The following is a 15599-nucleotide window of genomic DNA, read 5'->3' as shown; positions in this document are numbered from 1 at the left end:
GCGCAGTCCAGAGAATATGCCTGGTTATAGGCAGCTTGTAACCCAGGGTTTTATTCTCCAACAGATGCTGGCGTATGAGGGAGAAGCAATTCTGTTAATAAAAGAGTCACGAATTAATTCCTCCCGGTACTGCTCAGTTGAGACAGCTTTAAGGTTACAATCTTTGCTGAGCCTGCGAAGCTCTTGAAGGAATTCGTCAAGTGATACCCCGGGTTGTTGTCGAGTTGTGGCCAATAGGTGCTGAGCAAAAATTTCATTTGGGGCCTTAACATATAGTTGCTGTAGTGTTTGAATAGCGGAGTCATAGTCTACACAGTCTTCGATATAGTCAAACACATGAGGGGATACATAATTGGCAAGCATTCGTAACTTATTAGGAACATTCTCACCACACTCCTCGAGGAAGTTGCTGAAGGTACGATACCAGTGTTTCCATACCTTAGCAACTGTAAGTGAATTAGTGTCCAGGTCGAGACGGGCGGGTCCGAGTAGTTTCTCCATGATGGATTGATTACTAAGTCCGAGTTCCCTTCTACAGTTTGAATTGTAGCTGTCTGTTCCCAAATCACTCAAAGCGTGGAGCTCAAATTGACGTAAGAAAACTACTAGGCACTTGGTCTGAGTATTAAACAAGGCTTTAATCAACTGTTTTTCAACATGGAGATCTAGTTGTGTCCTTCACTAGTTCCTGTTAAAGAATGTCCTGCACAAGCTGGGCCAATGCCCGAGTATTTATACTCTCCCTGGACAGCACCACCAGCAGGCCGCCCAGTATTACTTCATAAGTCATTTCCACATGAATGACAAGATTCATGACACCCAATTTAATGCATTTTATTACAGTATTGGAAACATGCATCAACACAACTGTACACATTAGTACCTGACTTGGACAAACAGATTTAGGGTGAATTGAAATTGTTATAGAAGACTCCTGCTAAACGTGAACATCCCAGTGACTAGCAAAATGTCCCTTTCATCTATCCATTCCTATAAAACATCAATGAACTTATGGAGAGGAACCTGCTCCAGAGCAAATGCTCTTTAGAAACAGATTCTAATTAGTTGGCACGTATAAAATATTCAGCACAAAATTTTACAGACGCAAAACTAATGAACTATAAAAATCTTCCGAAGCGAGCTTGTTTATTCAGTCTGAACACAGAAACTCATTGTGAAATATGCTCAGCCCACAGGCTCGCCAATGGCTGAACAGGTTTATCCAGTGAGTAGTTGAGCCATTCAGACCCAGAAGCTCTCAAGTTTGATCATGGCCTGTGCTGTTAGCTGATCTTAGCTGGGGCAGCAGTTGATCTCAGCACCGCTGGGGGGTTAGAGGGGAACAGGTCACGACTCCTGACCCTGGTCGCTACGCAATGACGCCCTTCTGGAAGTGTGCGTGCGTGAACATTGAAGAACAGGATTGGGAGCTCAGCTGTGATACCTTGTGTGATCGAACAGCTTGCCAACACTCACTTCTAGGCTTATACATGAATAATGGCAATCTGGGTGAGCAACCAGAGGACTGGCAGCGCCCACGAAACCAACTCCAGTAAGGAGTCAGAAGAGGAGGATGGGGTAAAACTGCAGGGCAATTGAAGATCCAAGGATAGAAATACCAGCAGTGCCGGAGGTACATTGTCGTCCACTGCTTCAGCTTCTCCATGACCCCACATCAAATCCCAGGGTTGGGGGCCATTACTATATTAGAGATGGGTGCCTGAACCTGTAGCAGTGTAACGGGGTGCCCACCCAGCGATAGCATTGGAAAATCAGGGTGGCACCCTGCTGTTCAGAGGGCAAACCAGAGGGCTGGATGGCTAAATGTGGCAGATTAATTTTTTCCCTCCTCTTCTAATCCTATGCTGGCAGGCCCAGAATCAAATGGAAATCTATCACTCTGGGATCAATTATTATTCAAATCCTAATATAATTGCACAATACTGCGGATGCTGGAAATCAGAACCAAATGGTTCTGATGAAGGGTCCCAGACATGAAACGTTAACCCTGTTTCTCTCTCCACGGATGCTGCCTGGCCTGCTGAGTATTTCCAGCATTTTCTGTTGTTATTATTCAAATCCTGCTTGGTGGGGCCCACATGCAACCCAGAATGACATCTAGATCTGCTCCTCGGATTGCTGGGCCCATCAGTGGTGCATCTGGCAGGATTTCCAGTGTAGCCCGGGAATGCATCTAAACTGTAGTCGGGATATGGCAGGAAAAGTGTGTCCATGTACTGTGAAATAAAGCAGCTTAACAATTCATATTTCGCCTCGTTTCACCCAGTGATTCAGTCCATTTTCAAACAGACTGGAGATGTGCACGTGGTGGCACTTACAGAAAACACAATATCCAATTCAGATCACACCCCTGGCTAATGCCATTGTACAGTTAGATATCAGGCAGTATGGGCACACCGCTAAATGTAAGATATTCAAGCTCTTACAGGATTGTACCAGAGAGAATATCTAAGGCAGAGCCGAAACTTGTAACAATTTCCAAGATGCACCTTTATCACCAGATCTTTATTCCCTGTTCATTATTTGCAACTAAATAGAGGTTCGCTTGCTCCCTTGTTGGCTTGATGACACTCTACTTTACCAAACCATCCTGAATACTCTCAGTAAGTCAATTCCCTTTCTTGTGCTGTTATTTCTGTCCTAATCTCTATGAAGATTTAAATCTCCCATTATTACCAGTTTTCTTCTTACAGGCACCCTGATCTGCACATGCAGTTAACATCCTCTGCTAACTCCATTGAGGGCAGTGTTTAGACCCCTTTCCTGTCCCATACAGATTCCACTTCTATTACCATGGTGGTGTTCTTCACTAATGCTGCTCCAACCTTTCCTATTTTCCCCATCGTTACGAATCCTACATCCTGGTATATTTTGCTCTCATTCTAGCCTAGGCTGCAGCCAGGTCTCTGTAATCACTAACAGATCAATCCCGTCCAGCTTGTTTTGAGTTTTTAGTTCCTTCATTTTATTTGTAATATTCCTACTTATTGGTATAAAGACACCTTGTAAGTTTGGCTGCTTTGCCCTCAGCGATTGCTCTTTTTATTTCTGTTAATTTACCATCTTATTTGACTTCTGTAAAACTTCACACTTCTACTAGCCCCATGCTGTTTATTGATTAAACAAAGTTCTAGTTTCTGGCCTGGTGTTTAGGCTTCTGATAAAATATCCTGCACCAACGTATCGCAGCTTCCAAGAAGGGAGTGAAACAGAGTCTTTTGTCTGACCAAACCCCAGGATTTGCAAGAATTGTTGCCCTGTTTCAAACTCCAGCTTTTAACCTCTCGGTGTCAAAACCAACACTCCTGTTACCTCCTCTGAAGTAGTGGTTTCCAGACCCATTCGACAATACTTCTTTATACATACAATGAGCAATACTGAAGAAATGCACCAATACAAATACAATGTTAAACATCCTGGAACATACAAACACTTAGCTTGTGTCAATCATACAGAAATTTACAGAATGGAAAAAAAATACTTGTTTCAATTCAGCAGAATAATTAAATCAAGGTGATTAATATCATCTCTCAGTAAACTACCATTTGTCAATGTGTATCCTACACGTACAAGACAATGTACCAGACTATGCCTTATAAAACCCTCAGTGTGATTGTACTTTGTGATTATGAGCCTGAAAATACTGTCAGTGACGTATTGTACAAGTGCTTAATGTGCACAAACTCCTCTCTGCTATTTGATGGGTTAACAACTTGATACGAACACATTAAAAGTTCATCCGATAATATCACCAAAAGGTCGTTCTAGCTTTTAGTGTTTAAGAACTGGAATATAATATATTTTGTATCTTCCAATCTTGACATTACTGAATTCGGAGACTTGGAAAAGCAGTTTTAAGGAGATGTTAAAATTGGTGTTGTGCAGAGAATAGATTAAATATAAATTATCCTGTGTTCTACCTTCTGCAAACTGGGCCGTGCTCAGCCTCAAACCCTTGTGGATACTGTGGGTCAGACACTGACAATGGGCAGCACTGGGGTTATTATGCACTAGTTGATAACATAAGGTATGACATCAAGCATCTTGATTGGTTTGTTAGAATCAAGAAGCATAAACTCAGGATTAGTTTTAAAAATATCACTCATCAGATCAGGTTCATGTACATCTCATTTCATTAAAATATGTATCATCTTCACAAATAAAACAATTGTAGAAATTGTCTTGAAGGCTGAGAGAGCAGATCACAGGGTGTCTGAAACCAAGAGAATTGACGGAGTCCCACAGCCCCAGTGACACACGAACACATCCAGAGTTGAGTCCAACAGTGTTTGATTAAATCAGAAATAATGGCAGATCCTTTTAGTTTTCAGAAAACATAGTTTGCAATGAAGCTGCGAAGTGCTGTGACTCTGCTGTAGACCCCAGGCAAATTTGCCCTCGCACAGCCGACCCCCCAGCTCGTAATTCCAACGAGAAACCACTTTCCTGAGGACTCCCTGCAAACCAGTGGGCCACCAGAATCGCCCTGTAAAAACAAACCTTCCATTATTACACACAAGGCAGGAGGAAATGTTCCAAATTGAGTTACCGTCTCAGGACAGATCTGTCTACCACTGCTCCTGTGCTACGCTGTTAGCTCACTTTAACGCCTTCAGACAGGAGCTGCTTCAACAACTCGGTCATTTGTGCCCTGATCAAGTCACTAAGAGGCACGAGATAGTGGCCTGGAGACGAATTGTCTGTGGAATATTTTGTATAACACACACACTGACATTGAATGTGGCACCTTCTTCAGGCCTGTTAAAATTAATCATCTCTTGTGTTATGTTGCTGCAGAATACAAGACAATACTTTAATCATGTGACATTCAGTGAAAATAACCACACAGGATGCTTATCGGAGTCACCTGATTGATATTGTGCATCTGCTTACATCACAAAGTTCCAATTTGACTGACAACAAGGACTCAAATGAGGTCTGGAATCCGATGAGTTACCAGGATAGTTTCACCTAACTCTCTGTGGCCAGGCAGGAGTAGCACTTTGTGCTGGTGTAAGTGCACCAGTATTACCAGATCAGCTTATATGGCCATCCGAACGTCTCAGTTCTGTTACTTTTATAGCCGCATCCCCTGACTATTGCAATGTAAGATTTTTCAAGAAAAGTCTAATTAGGCCCAATAAGCCTACCCCCTTTTCACAGATCAGCCTCACCTACCCACCTTGTCACCATATTCATCAATACCACTTATTCACCATATCCATCAACCCCACCTACTCACCTTATCACTATGTCCTTCACCCCACATTCTCATCACATCCATCAACCCCACCCACACATTTTCCCACCATATCCCTCAACCACATCTACCCACCTTCTCATTATATCCCTCAACCCCATTGACACACGCTCTCACCATACCCATTAACCTCACCTACCCATCTCATCATATCTCAACCGATCCGTCCCTCACCAAATCCCTCAACTCCATCTACATGCCCTCTCAGCATATTCCTCATCCTAACCTTCCCACCTTTTCACCATATGCACCAAGCCACCTACTCGTGCATCACCATATCCATCAATCCCTTCTCTCTCCAGAAACACTCATTGTCTCTTGACCCCATTTCTACTCTTTGTTTCAATGTCATTCTCTGGCAATTGATTCCACAACTCAATTGCTCTTTAGATGAAAAAGCTCCCCCTGACTACTGAGATGCTAAACTGATGCCCTGTCTGCTTGTTCAGGTTGACGTAAAAAAAATTCCATGGCATTACTCGAAGGATTGCAGAGGAGTTCTTCTAGTGTTCAGGCTAACAGTTATTTCTTAACCAAAAACAGATGATCTGGTTTTTCATTCATTTGCCAATTGTGGGACATTGCTGTGCAAAATTCTTGCCACATTTGCCTACATAACAACAGTGACTACACTGCAAAAATAATTCATTAGCTGTGAAGTACTTTTGCGACATCCGGAGGACATGAATATATGTAAATGTAAGTTTGTTCTTTCTTTCTATTCCTTCTTACTCCCAACATCCTTATTTTTAATTTGCCCCCCTGGGATACTGCCTGTTATTTAAGCCTCGATTTTAACCTAACCTGCGCAGTGGGAATGGGGTAGGTTTGGGTTGGATTCCCATTTTGTGCTCCATTGATACGGGCAGGGTGTAAAACAGGTATCCAACCCGAACACGCCCCATTCCTGCCAGACTGGTAAGGTTAAAATCAGGGCTTCAGTGTACAGTCACCAGTTGGGTGAAAAGCTAAAGCAAAACGTAGAAACTTAGAAGATAGGAGCAGGAGTAGGCCATTCGGCCCCTCGAGCCTGCTCCGCCATTCAATGCGATCATGGCTGATCATCCAAATTCAGTACCCGGTCCCTGCTTTCTCCCCATACCCCTTGATCACTTTAGCCTTAAATATATCCAACTCCTTCTTGAATATATTTAATGTATTGGCCTCTACTGCCTTCTGTGGTAGAGAATTCCACAGGTTCACCACTCTCTGGGTGAAGAAATTCCTCCTCATTTCTGTCCTAAATGGCCTACCCCTTATCCTTAGACTGTGACTCCTGGTTCTGGACTCCCCGACCATCGGGAACATCCTTCCTGCATCTAGTCTGTCCAGTCCTGTCAGAATTTTATAAGTTTCAATGAGATCCCCTCTCATTCTTCTAAACTGCAGCGGGTACAAGCCCAATCGACCCAATCTCTCCTCATATGTCATTCCTGCCATCCCAGGTATCAGCCTGGTGAATCTTCACTGCACTCCCTCCCATGGCAAGAACATCCTTCCTCAGATAAGGTGACCAAAACTGCTCACAATACTCAAGATGTGGTCTCACCAAGGCCCTGTACAACTGCAGCAAGACATCCTTGTTCCTGTACTCAAACCCTCTCGCTACGAACGCCAACATACCATTTGCCTTCTTAACCGCCTGCTGCACCTGCATGCTTACCTTCAGCGACTGGTGCACAAGGACACCCAGGTCTCATTGCACTTCCCCTTCTCCCAATCTATTGCCGTTCAGATAATAATCTGCCTTCCTGTTTTTGCCACCAGAGTGGATAACCTCACATTTATCCACGTAATATTACATCTGCCATGCTTTTGCCCAATCAACCAACCTGTCCAAATCATCCTGTAGTTTCTCGGCATCCTCCTCACAGCACACACGCCCACCCAGCTTTGTGTCGTCTGCAAATTTGGAGATATTACATCTAGTTCCCTTGTCTAGATCATTAATATATATTGTGAATAGCTGGGGTCCAAGGACCGATCCCTGCGGTACCCCACTAGTCACTGCCTGCCACTCGGAAAAAGACCCATTTATTCCAACTCTTTGCTTTCTATCTGCCAACCAGTTCTCTATCCAAGTCAATACCTTGCCCCCAATCCCATGTGCCTTAACTTTACACGCTAATCTCTTACGCGGGACCTTATCGAAAGCCTTCTGAAAGTCCAAATACACCACATCCACTGGTTCTCCCTTATCTATTTTACCAGTTACATCCTCAAAAAATTCCAGTAGATTAGTCAATCCATGTTGACTTTGTCCGATCCTGTCACTGTTTTCCAAGTACTCTGCTCTTACATCTTTTATAATGGACTCTAGCATTTTCCCCACTACCGATGTCAGGCTTACCGGTCTGTAATTCCCCGTTTTCTCTCTACCACCTTTTTTGAATAGTGGAGTAACATTAGCTACCCTCCCATCCATGGGTACTGTTCCAGATTCCATTGAATGTTGGAAGATGATCAGCAATGCATCTATTATTTCTAGGGCCATGTCCTTAAGTACCCTAGGATGTAGATTATCAGGCCCTGGGGATTTATCGGCCTTCAATCCCATCAATTTCCCGAACACAATTTCCCTACAAATACTGATTTCTTTCAGTTCCTCGCTTTCATCAGACCCTATGTTCCCCGACATCTCTGGGAGGTTATTTGTGTCCTCCTTTGTGAAGACAGAACCAAAGTATGTATTTAATTGGTCAGCCATTTCTTTGTTCCCCATTATAAATTCCCCTGATTCTGACTGCAAGGGACCTACGCTTGACTTCCCCAATCTTTTTCTCTTCACATATCTATAAAAAGCTTTTACAGTCAGTTTTTATGTTCCCTGCAAGCTTACTCTCATATTCTATTTTCCCTTTCTTAATTAATCCCTTTGTCCTCCTTTGTTGAATCCTAAACTGCTCCCAATCGCCAGGTTTACTGCTTTTTCTGGCCAATTTATATGTCCTCTCCTTGGATCTTATGCTGTCCCTAATTTCCCTTGTTAGCCACAGTTGAGTCACCTTTTTTGTTTTATTTTTATGCCAAACAAGGATGAACAAATTCTGTAGTTCATCCATGCGGTCTTTGAATGTTTGCCATTGCCTATCCACCGTCAACCCTTTGAGTGACATTCCCCAATCAATCCTACCCAACTCGCGCCTCAGGCCTCAGACCATCGTAGTTTCCTTTATTTAAATTTAGGACCCTAGACTTTGAGTCGACTAATTCATTCTCCATTTTAATGAAAAATTCGATCATATTATGATTGCTCCGACCCAAGGGGCCTCGTACAACAAGATTGCTAATTAATCCTTTCTCCAGGACTGGTGATGCTCTTCTTTATTTTTGTCCTTGTTGCTCAGGTATCTCCTTACATTCATCATGCAGCTGGAGAGATAAGACGGCCAGTGCCCTCCCTCCATGCTGACACCTAGAGCTGATACAGTAGGACTGCACTGTCAAGGGATGCATCTTATAGGCACAGGGCTAGCCTCTGCAGCCCAGGCATTGAGAACAACCTCAAACATACACCGTTCAAGAATCTGCAATGTGAATAAAGTGCATCAGATTCGACACTAACAGAGACATGAAGCAACTAGGTCAGTCTCTACACCAACAGGATCCTGAAGCAAGTAGATTAGTCTCTACACTAACAGGATCGTGATGCAAGTGGATCATAGAATAGAATCATAGAATGGTTACAGCACAGAAGGCAGCCATTTGGCCTGGCGAGCCCGTGCCGGCTCTCTGCAAGAGCACTTCAGCTAGTCCCACTCTCCCGCCTTTTCTCCGTAGCCCTGCAAATTTTTTTCCTTCAGGTACTTATCCAACTCACTATTGAAAGCCATGATTGAATCTGCATCCACCATCCTTTCAGGGAGTGCATTCCAGATCCTAACCACTCGCTGCGAAAAAAAGTTTTTTTTCATGTCGTCTTTGGTTCTTCTGCCAATCACCTTAAATCTGTGTCCTCTGGTTCTTGACCTTCTGCCAATGGGAACAGTTTCTCTCTATCTACTCTGTCTAGACCCCTCATGATTTTGAACACCTCTATCAAATCTCCTCTCAACCTTCACTGCTCTAAGGAGAACAACCCCAGCTTCTCCAGTCTATTCACGTAACTGAAGTCCCTCATCCCTGGAACCATTCTTGTAAATCTTTTCTGCACCCTCTCTAAGGCCTTCACATCCTTCCTAAAGTGCGGTGCCCAGAATTGGACACAATAGTCCAGTTGAGGACGAACCAGTGTTTTATAAAGGTTCATCATAACTTCCTTGCTTTTGTATTCTATGCCACTATTTATGAAGCCCAGGATCCCATATGCTTTTTTAACTGCTTTCTCAACCTGCCCTGCCACCTTCAATGATTTGTGCACATATACCCCCATGTCTCTCTGTTCATGCACCCCCTTTAGAATTGTACCCTTTAGTTTATATAGCCTCTCCTCGTTCTGTGAAGGAATAAGCAATATACCTATTCAGAAAGATACACCATTCTATAAAAGAATTCTGACTTTATTAAAACATGACAAACTGGGCTTGAAAATCTAAAAACCTAACAATGGAGCAGCTGTAAACAGCATACAGGCTATTGAGATAAGATAAGTTGTTAACACTGAATCAATAACCTTATTGAAACAGGAGGTTGGAGGTTCCTGATAGTCTGAAGCCTGGGAAAGAAAACAATGGTATATCCTGTTAAGGTGTCTTAAACCAACACTTCGTAAAGAATCACATAAGATTAAGAAACATATGCATAAAAATGACATCAAATGAAACATGGGAGACACGAGTCTGTGTTACAACCAGTTGAGGTAACTAAGAAGACAATGGTGCACCCGTTTGAGGTGTTTTTAATTTACACATCGTAAAAAGACACAAACCTTGGTAAGAATGACATCAAATAGATGCACCTGCTCCACACCATTTTTTATGATAAGCTTTGAATACCTAAGGGTAGAGACATAATTCTTAATGCTACAAGCTGATCTAACTGTAAAAATAGCCGGGGTCAACAGAAAAATGACTAGAGATAATTAACTTACATCAGCAGAAAACTTCAAAGGAAATACCACTGAGAAAGGCTATAAAAATTGAACTTTCAAATGGGAAGACAGTCTCACTGTAAAGGGGCAAAGCAATTCTCAGGCTTCGGAGGCAAGCTCTGTAGGTCTTCAACTCTTTGTATCTCGGGGATCAAGGTATTGTATTTGATTTTGGTGGATATCCTGGAATAAACTAAGAACTGTAAAACTAGCGAAGTTAAGAATTGAGAATAAGGATCTCTGATAATAGAATTGTAAGTTTTTTGTATTTGGAACTGTTAATGTTGCGATTGAATCACCAACTGTAAATTACATGTCGGTGCTTTAATAAATCTATATATTTTTAGAATTGTCTCACATAATACTTCTGTAGCAAACTTATGAACTCAATCTCTGTACGCTTTTTGGTGAGGAGTTGCAGAATTCTGGGGGAGTTTTCCGGACCCTAATAATATCCGGAAGGTTACAGTCTAGCTGAACTTATTAAAAGTGCTATCTGGAGGACGGTAACATCTTCAGGTTGTTCCTTTCCTTTAGGGAGAGATAGTCTGGACCTTTAGACCCAATTAAGCGTCTTTAGGATTCGACTATCCCAAACTTTAGTTGAAAGTGAACGTCTGGGGAATATGCCTGATCCGGGGTAGCCCTAAAGGGGCTAGGACTAGTAATTATCCTTTCTGTTGGTGCCCAACGTGTGTGTTAACGAGTTGATACAGAACCTATACTTATATTTATATCTATATCCATCTTGTAGATTGTTAAGTAAAGAAGGAGTGTTTTACTGACAGTGGTACTAAGACCCAGATTTAAGTCTCTAGAGACGACAAGTCCCTGATCCGGCCTTGTAGAACTTAAATCAGAACTCCCTCAATATACCATTGAGGTCTAGAAATTCTTATAAAGTTCATATTAAACCCTAACCAAGGTTAGGTCCTGACAAAATGGCAAACCCTGTCGGAATTGGCCAAGTCTTTTTATTAGGAAATTCAAACGATTGCTTTATGAGGGGAAATAATCCTATCCCTGTACCTCCATAAAACGAAGTGATCATTTTCGAAATAGAAGGCTTTGATGCCGACGGAGCCGTTAGAACTCATGGCATGACTGATGTTGATCCCCAAAACCAGGGGATACAGAATATCCAGTGGGATAATCAAACAAATACTCCAAATCCACTAAATTCCTTAATGATAAGGTGCACACCTGCACAATTGGGAGGCTTAATGAACAGTGCCCAACAAGGTGGTGGCAACTATGGCCAAATAGTCAGACCCGGAGCAGCCTATGCTCCTGGGGGCCATGGATTCCGGTTAAGGTGGTAAGCTCATGATGAAATAAATGACCAGATTCTTCGAGAAAACTATAGACAGCTTAGAATCCATTATAATCAATGCCGACAGGTTCTAGCTCAATCTTATCTAAATGCTGGAGGCGCAAAGATTACTGATCCAGTAAGCCAACCCCAGCAACCACACATTGTGCCCCTAGGTCAAGTAAACCTGAGGTCTATCTACACAATGTGTGGTAGACCGGGAAACAACAGCCAGGAAAAAACCTGCTGGATTCTAACTAACCTTGATAAATTGGAAACCTGTTGCCAAGATTGGAATGCCCAACACCTGAGGCAACTACTGCAAATGGTACTAAGTTCAGACTTAATTCCCCCATTAAATCAGTGTAACAACTGAGTTCAAATATATGCCTATGTTCTCACGACAACTCAGGGAGGGCATGTAATGGGTTCCATCAAGGAAATACTCACTAACACAGCCACAACTAAAAGGCTGGTAGCTGCCTACAGATTAGGCAAAGTACTTACACAGGATAACTGGGACAATGTCCATGGTTGCCTGGCCAATCAATACCAAAATACAGCCCTCAAACTTGCCTGTGAGGGTGCTCTAAACGATTATCGAGATAACCAACAAAGATAGGTTAATGTCAATCGCATTATCCAATTAAATCATGACCTCTTAGGTCTACCCTAAACTAAACCTATAATGAGATCAGAAACTAGGGATAAAAAAACTGGAGAAGGTACCTTTGGTACTCAGAAACAAGGACTGTATATACCCAAGTCTCAAGTCCACCCTGCCCAGACACAAACTCGTGGCTCGGGAACCCCAAGAGGGTATTCCAGAAGGTTTACACTCCCAACTCGCCCACAATATGAGAAAGTTGGTACAAATGACGTAGATAGGACAAGGAAGAAGGTTCTGTTAAAGGAGTATGAGCAGCTAGGGGTCAAATTAAAAAATAGAACCTCAAGGGTAATAATCTTACCTGAGCCACGAGCGAATTTGGCTAGGATAAATAAAATTAAAGAGTTAAATGCGTGGCTCAAAGACTGGTGTGGGAGAAATGGGTTTTGCTTCTTGGGACACTGGCATCAGTACTGGGACAGGAGGGAGCTGTTCCGTTGGGACGGACTTCACTTGGCCAGTGCTGGGACTAGAATCCTGGCAAAATCATATAACTAGGGCTATAGAGAGGGCTTTAAACTAATTAGTGGGGGGGAGGTTTCTAGAGAGCAAATAATAAAAATGACAACGGAGAAGGTCATAGACCTAGGTAGTAGTAGGGGAATTAAAAACCAGAGCGTGTCAGGAAGGGACAGGAGGTATGGAGTAAAAGGTAAAGTAGTAAAAGGGGAAAAAGCAGGAACTAAGTGTCACAAAACGTATTTGAAAGTTCTTTATCTGAATGCACGTAGCATTCGTAACAAAATGGACGAGTTAAGGCACAAATAACTACATATGGGTATGATCTTGTGGCCATTACAGAAACATGGCTGCAGGGTGACCAGGACTGGGAATTAAACATACCAGGGTATTTAACAATCAGGAAGGACAGGCAGGAAGGAAGCGGAGGTGGGGTGGCTATGTTAATAAAGGAAGGAATCACTGTAATACAAGAGAAATGATATTGGGTCAAAGGATCAGGATAGTGAAACAGTTTGGGTGGAGATAAGGAATAATAAGGGGAAAAAAACACTAGTGGGCGTAGTCTATAGGCCTCCTAACAGTTGCAACGCTGTTGGACGGAGTATTAATCAGGAAATAGTTGGGGCTTGTAGTAAGGGAACAGCTATAATTATGGGGGATTTTAAGTATCATATTAACTGGACAAATCAAATTGGGCAGGGCAGCCTTGAGGAAGAGTTCATTGAGTGTATTAGGGATGGGTTTCTTGAGCAGTATGTAACTGAACCAACCAGGGGGCAAGCAACCTTAGATTTGGTCCTGTGTAATGAGTCAGGATTAATTAAAAATGTCCTAGTAAAGGATCCCCTTGGAATGAGTGACCATAACATGGTTGAATTCCATATTCAATTAGAGGGTGAGAAGGTTGGATCTCAAACAAGCGTACTGAGCTTGAATAAAGGAGACTATGAAGGTATGAGAGCGGAATTGATTAGAGTGGACTGGGAAAATAGATTAAAGGGTAAGGCGGTACATGAGCAGTGGTGTACATTTAAGGAGTTATTTTACAACTTTCAAAAAATATATATTCCACTGAGGAAAAAAGGGTGTAAAAGAAATGACAGCCATCTGTGGCTAAGTAAAGTAATTAAGGATAGTATCCGACTAAAAACAAGGGCATATAAAGAAGCCAAATCTAGTGGGAGGATAGAAGATTGGGAAGTCTTCAAAAGACAGCAAAAAATAACTAAAAGATTGATAGATTATGAAAGTAAATTAGCAAAAATATAAAAACAGATAGCAAGAGTTTCTATAGTTATATAAAAAGAAAAAGGGTGGCTAAAGTAAATGTTGGTCCCTTAGAGGATAAGACCAGGAAATTAATGGTGGGAAACATGGAGATGGCAAAAACGCTGAACAAATATTTTGTTGCAGTCTTTACGGTAGAGGACACTAAAAATATCCCAACACTGGACAAACAGGGGGCTCTGGGGGGGAGGAGCTAAATACGATTAAAATCACTAAGGAATTGGTAGTCAGTAAAATAATGGGACTCAAGGTGGATAAATCCCCTGGACCTGATGGCTTACATCCTAGGGTCTTGAGGGAAGTGGCGGTAGGGATTGTGGATGCATTGGTAATAATTTTCCAAAACTCCCTGGACTCAGCAAAGGTCCCGGCAGATTGGAAAACTGCTAATGTAACACCCTTATTTAAAAAGGGTAGTAGGCAGAAGGCTGGAAACTACAGACCAGTTAGCCTTACATCTGTGGTTGGTAAAATTTTGGAGTCCATTATTAAGGAGACAGTAACGGGACATTTGGATAAATATAATTTAATAGGACAAAGTCAGCATGGTTTCATGAAGGGGAAGTCATGTTTGACAAATTTGCTTGAGTTCTTTGAGGACGTAACATACAGGGTGGATAAAGGATAACCAGTGGACGTAGTGTATTTAGACTTCCAAAAGGCATTTGACAAGATGCCACACAAAAGGTTATTGCTCAAGATAAAAAAATCACAGGATTGGGGGTAATATTCTGGCATGGGTGGAGGATTGGTTATCTAACAGAAAGCAGAGAGTTGGGATAAATGGTTCATTCTCGGACTGGCAATCAGTAACTAGTGGTGTTCCGCAGGGGTCAGTGCTGGGTCCCCAACTCTTTATAATCTATATTAACGATTTGGAGGAGGGGACCGAGTGTAACATATCAAAGTTTGCAGATGATACAAAGATGGGAGGGAAAGTAGTGAGTGAGGAGGACATAAAAAACTTGCAAAGCGACATAGACAGGCTAAGTCAGTGGGCAGAGATTTGGCAGATGGAATACAATACTGGAAAGTGTGAGGTTATGCACTTTGGCAGGAAAAATCATAGAGCAAGTTATTATCTTAATGGCAAGAAACTGGAAAGTACTGCAGTACAAAGGGATCTGGGGGTCCTGGTGCACGAAACTCAAAAAGTTAGCATGCAGGTGCAGCAGGTGATCAAGAAGGCCAATGGAATGTTGGCTTTTATTGCTAGGGGGATAGAATATAAAAACAGGGAGGTATTGCTGCAGTTATACAAGGTATTGGTGAGACCGCACCTGGAATACTGCATACAGTTTTGGTGTCCATACTTAAGAAAAGACATACTTGCTCTCGAGGCAGTACAAAGAAGGTTCACTCGGTTAATCCCGGGGATGAGGGGGTGGACATATGAGGAGAGGTTGAGTAGATTGGGACTCTACTCATTGGAGTTCAGAAGAATGAGAGGCGACCTTATTGAAACATATAAGATTGTGAAGGGGCTTGATCGGGTGGATGCGGTGAGGATGTTCCCAATGATGGGTGAAACTAGAACTAGGGGGCATAATCTTAGAAT

General features: G+C 42.4%; 1 protein-coding gene across 1 annotated transcript in view; it reads right to left on the bottom strand.

The window, feature by feature from the left end:
- Positions 1–624: 624 nt before the first annotated feature.
- The window catches only part of tmprss9 (transmembrane serine protease 9), a 73687-nt gene continuing 58712 nt past the window's right edge, over positions 625–15599 (bottom strand). Inside the window, exon 12 of the mRNA XM_086004774.1 lies at positions 625–4507. Within this exon, the coding sequence (XP_085860900.1) occupies positions 4349–4507 (159 nt within the window). The 3' untranslated portion in view covers positions 625–4348. The remainder of the gene's footprint in view (positions 4508–15599) is intronic.

The sequence above is a fragment of the Somniosus microcephalus genome, chromosome 13 (genome assembly GCF_052327205.1).
Source record: "Somniosus microcephalus isolate GS21.2 chromosome 13, FLI_Smic_1.0, whole genome shotgun sequence".
NCBI classification, from domain to species: Eukaryota; Metazoa; Chordata; class Chondrichthyes; order Squaliformes; family Somniosidae; genus Somniosus; species Somniosus microcephalus.
This window is presented reverse-complemented; position numbering and strand designations above follow the sequence as displayed.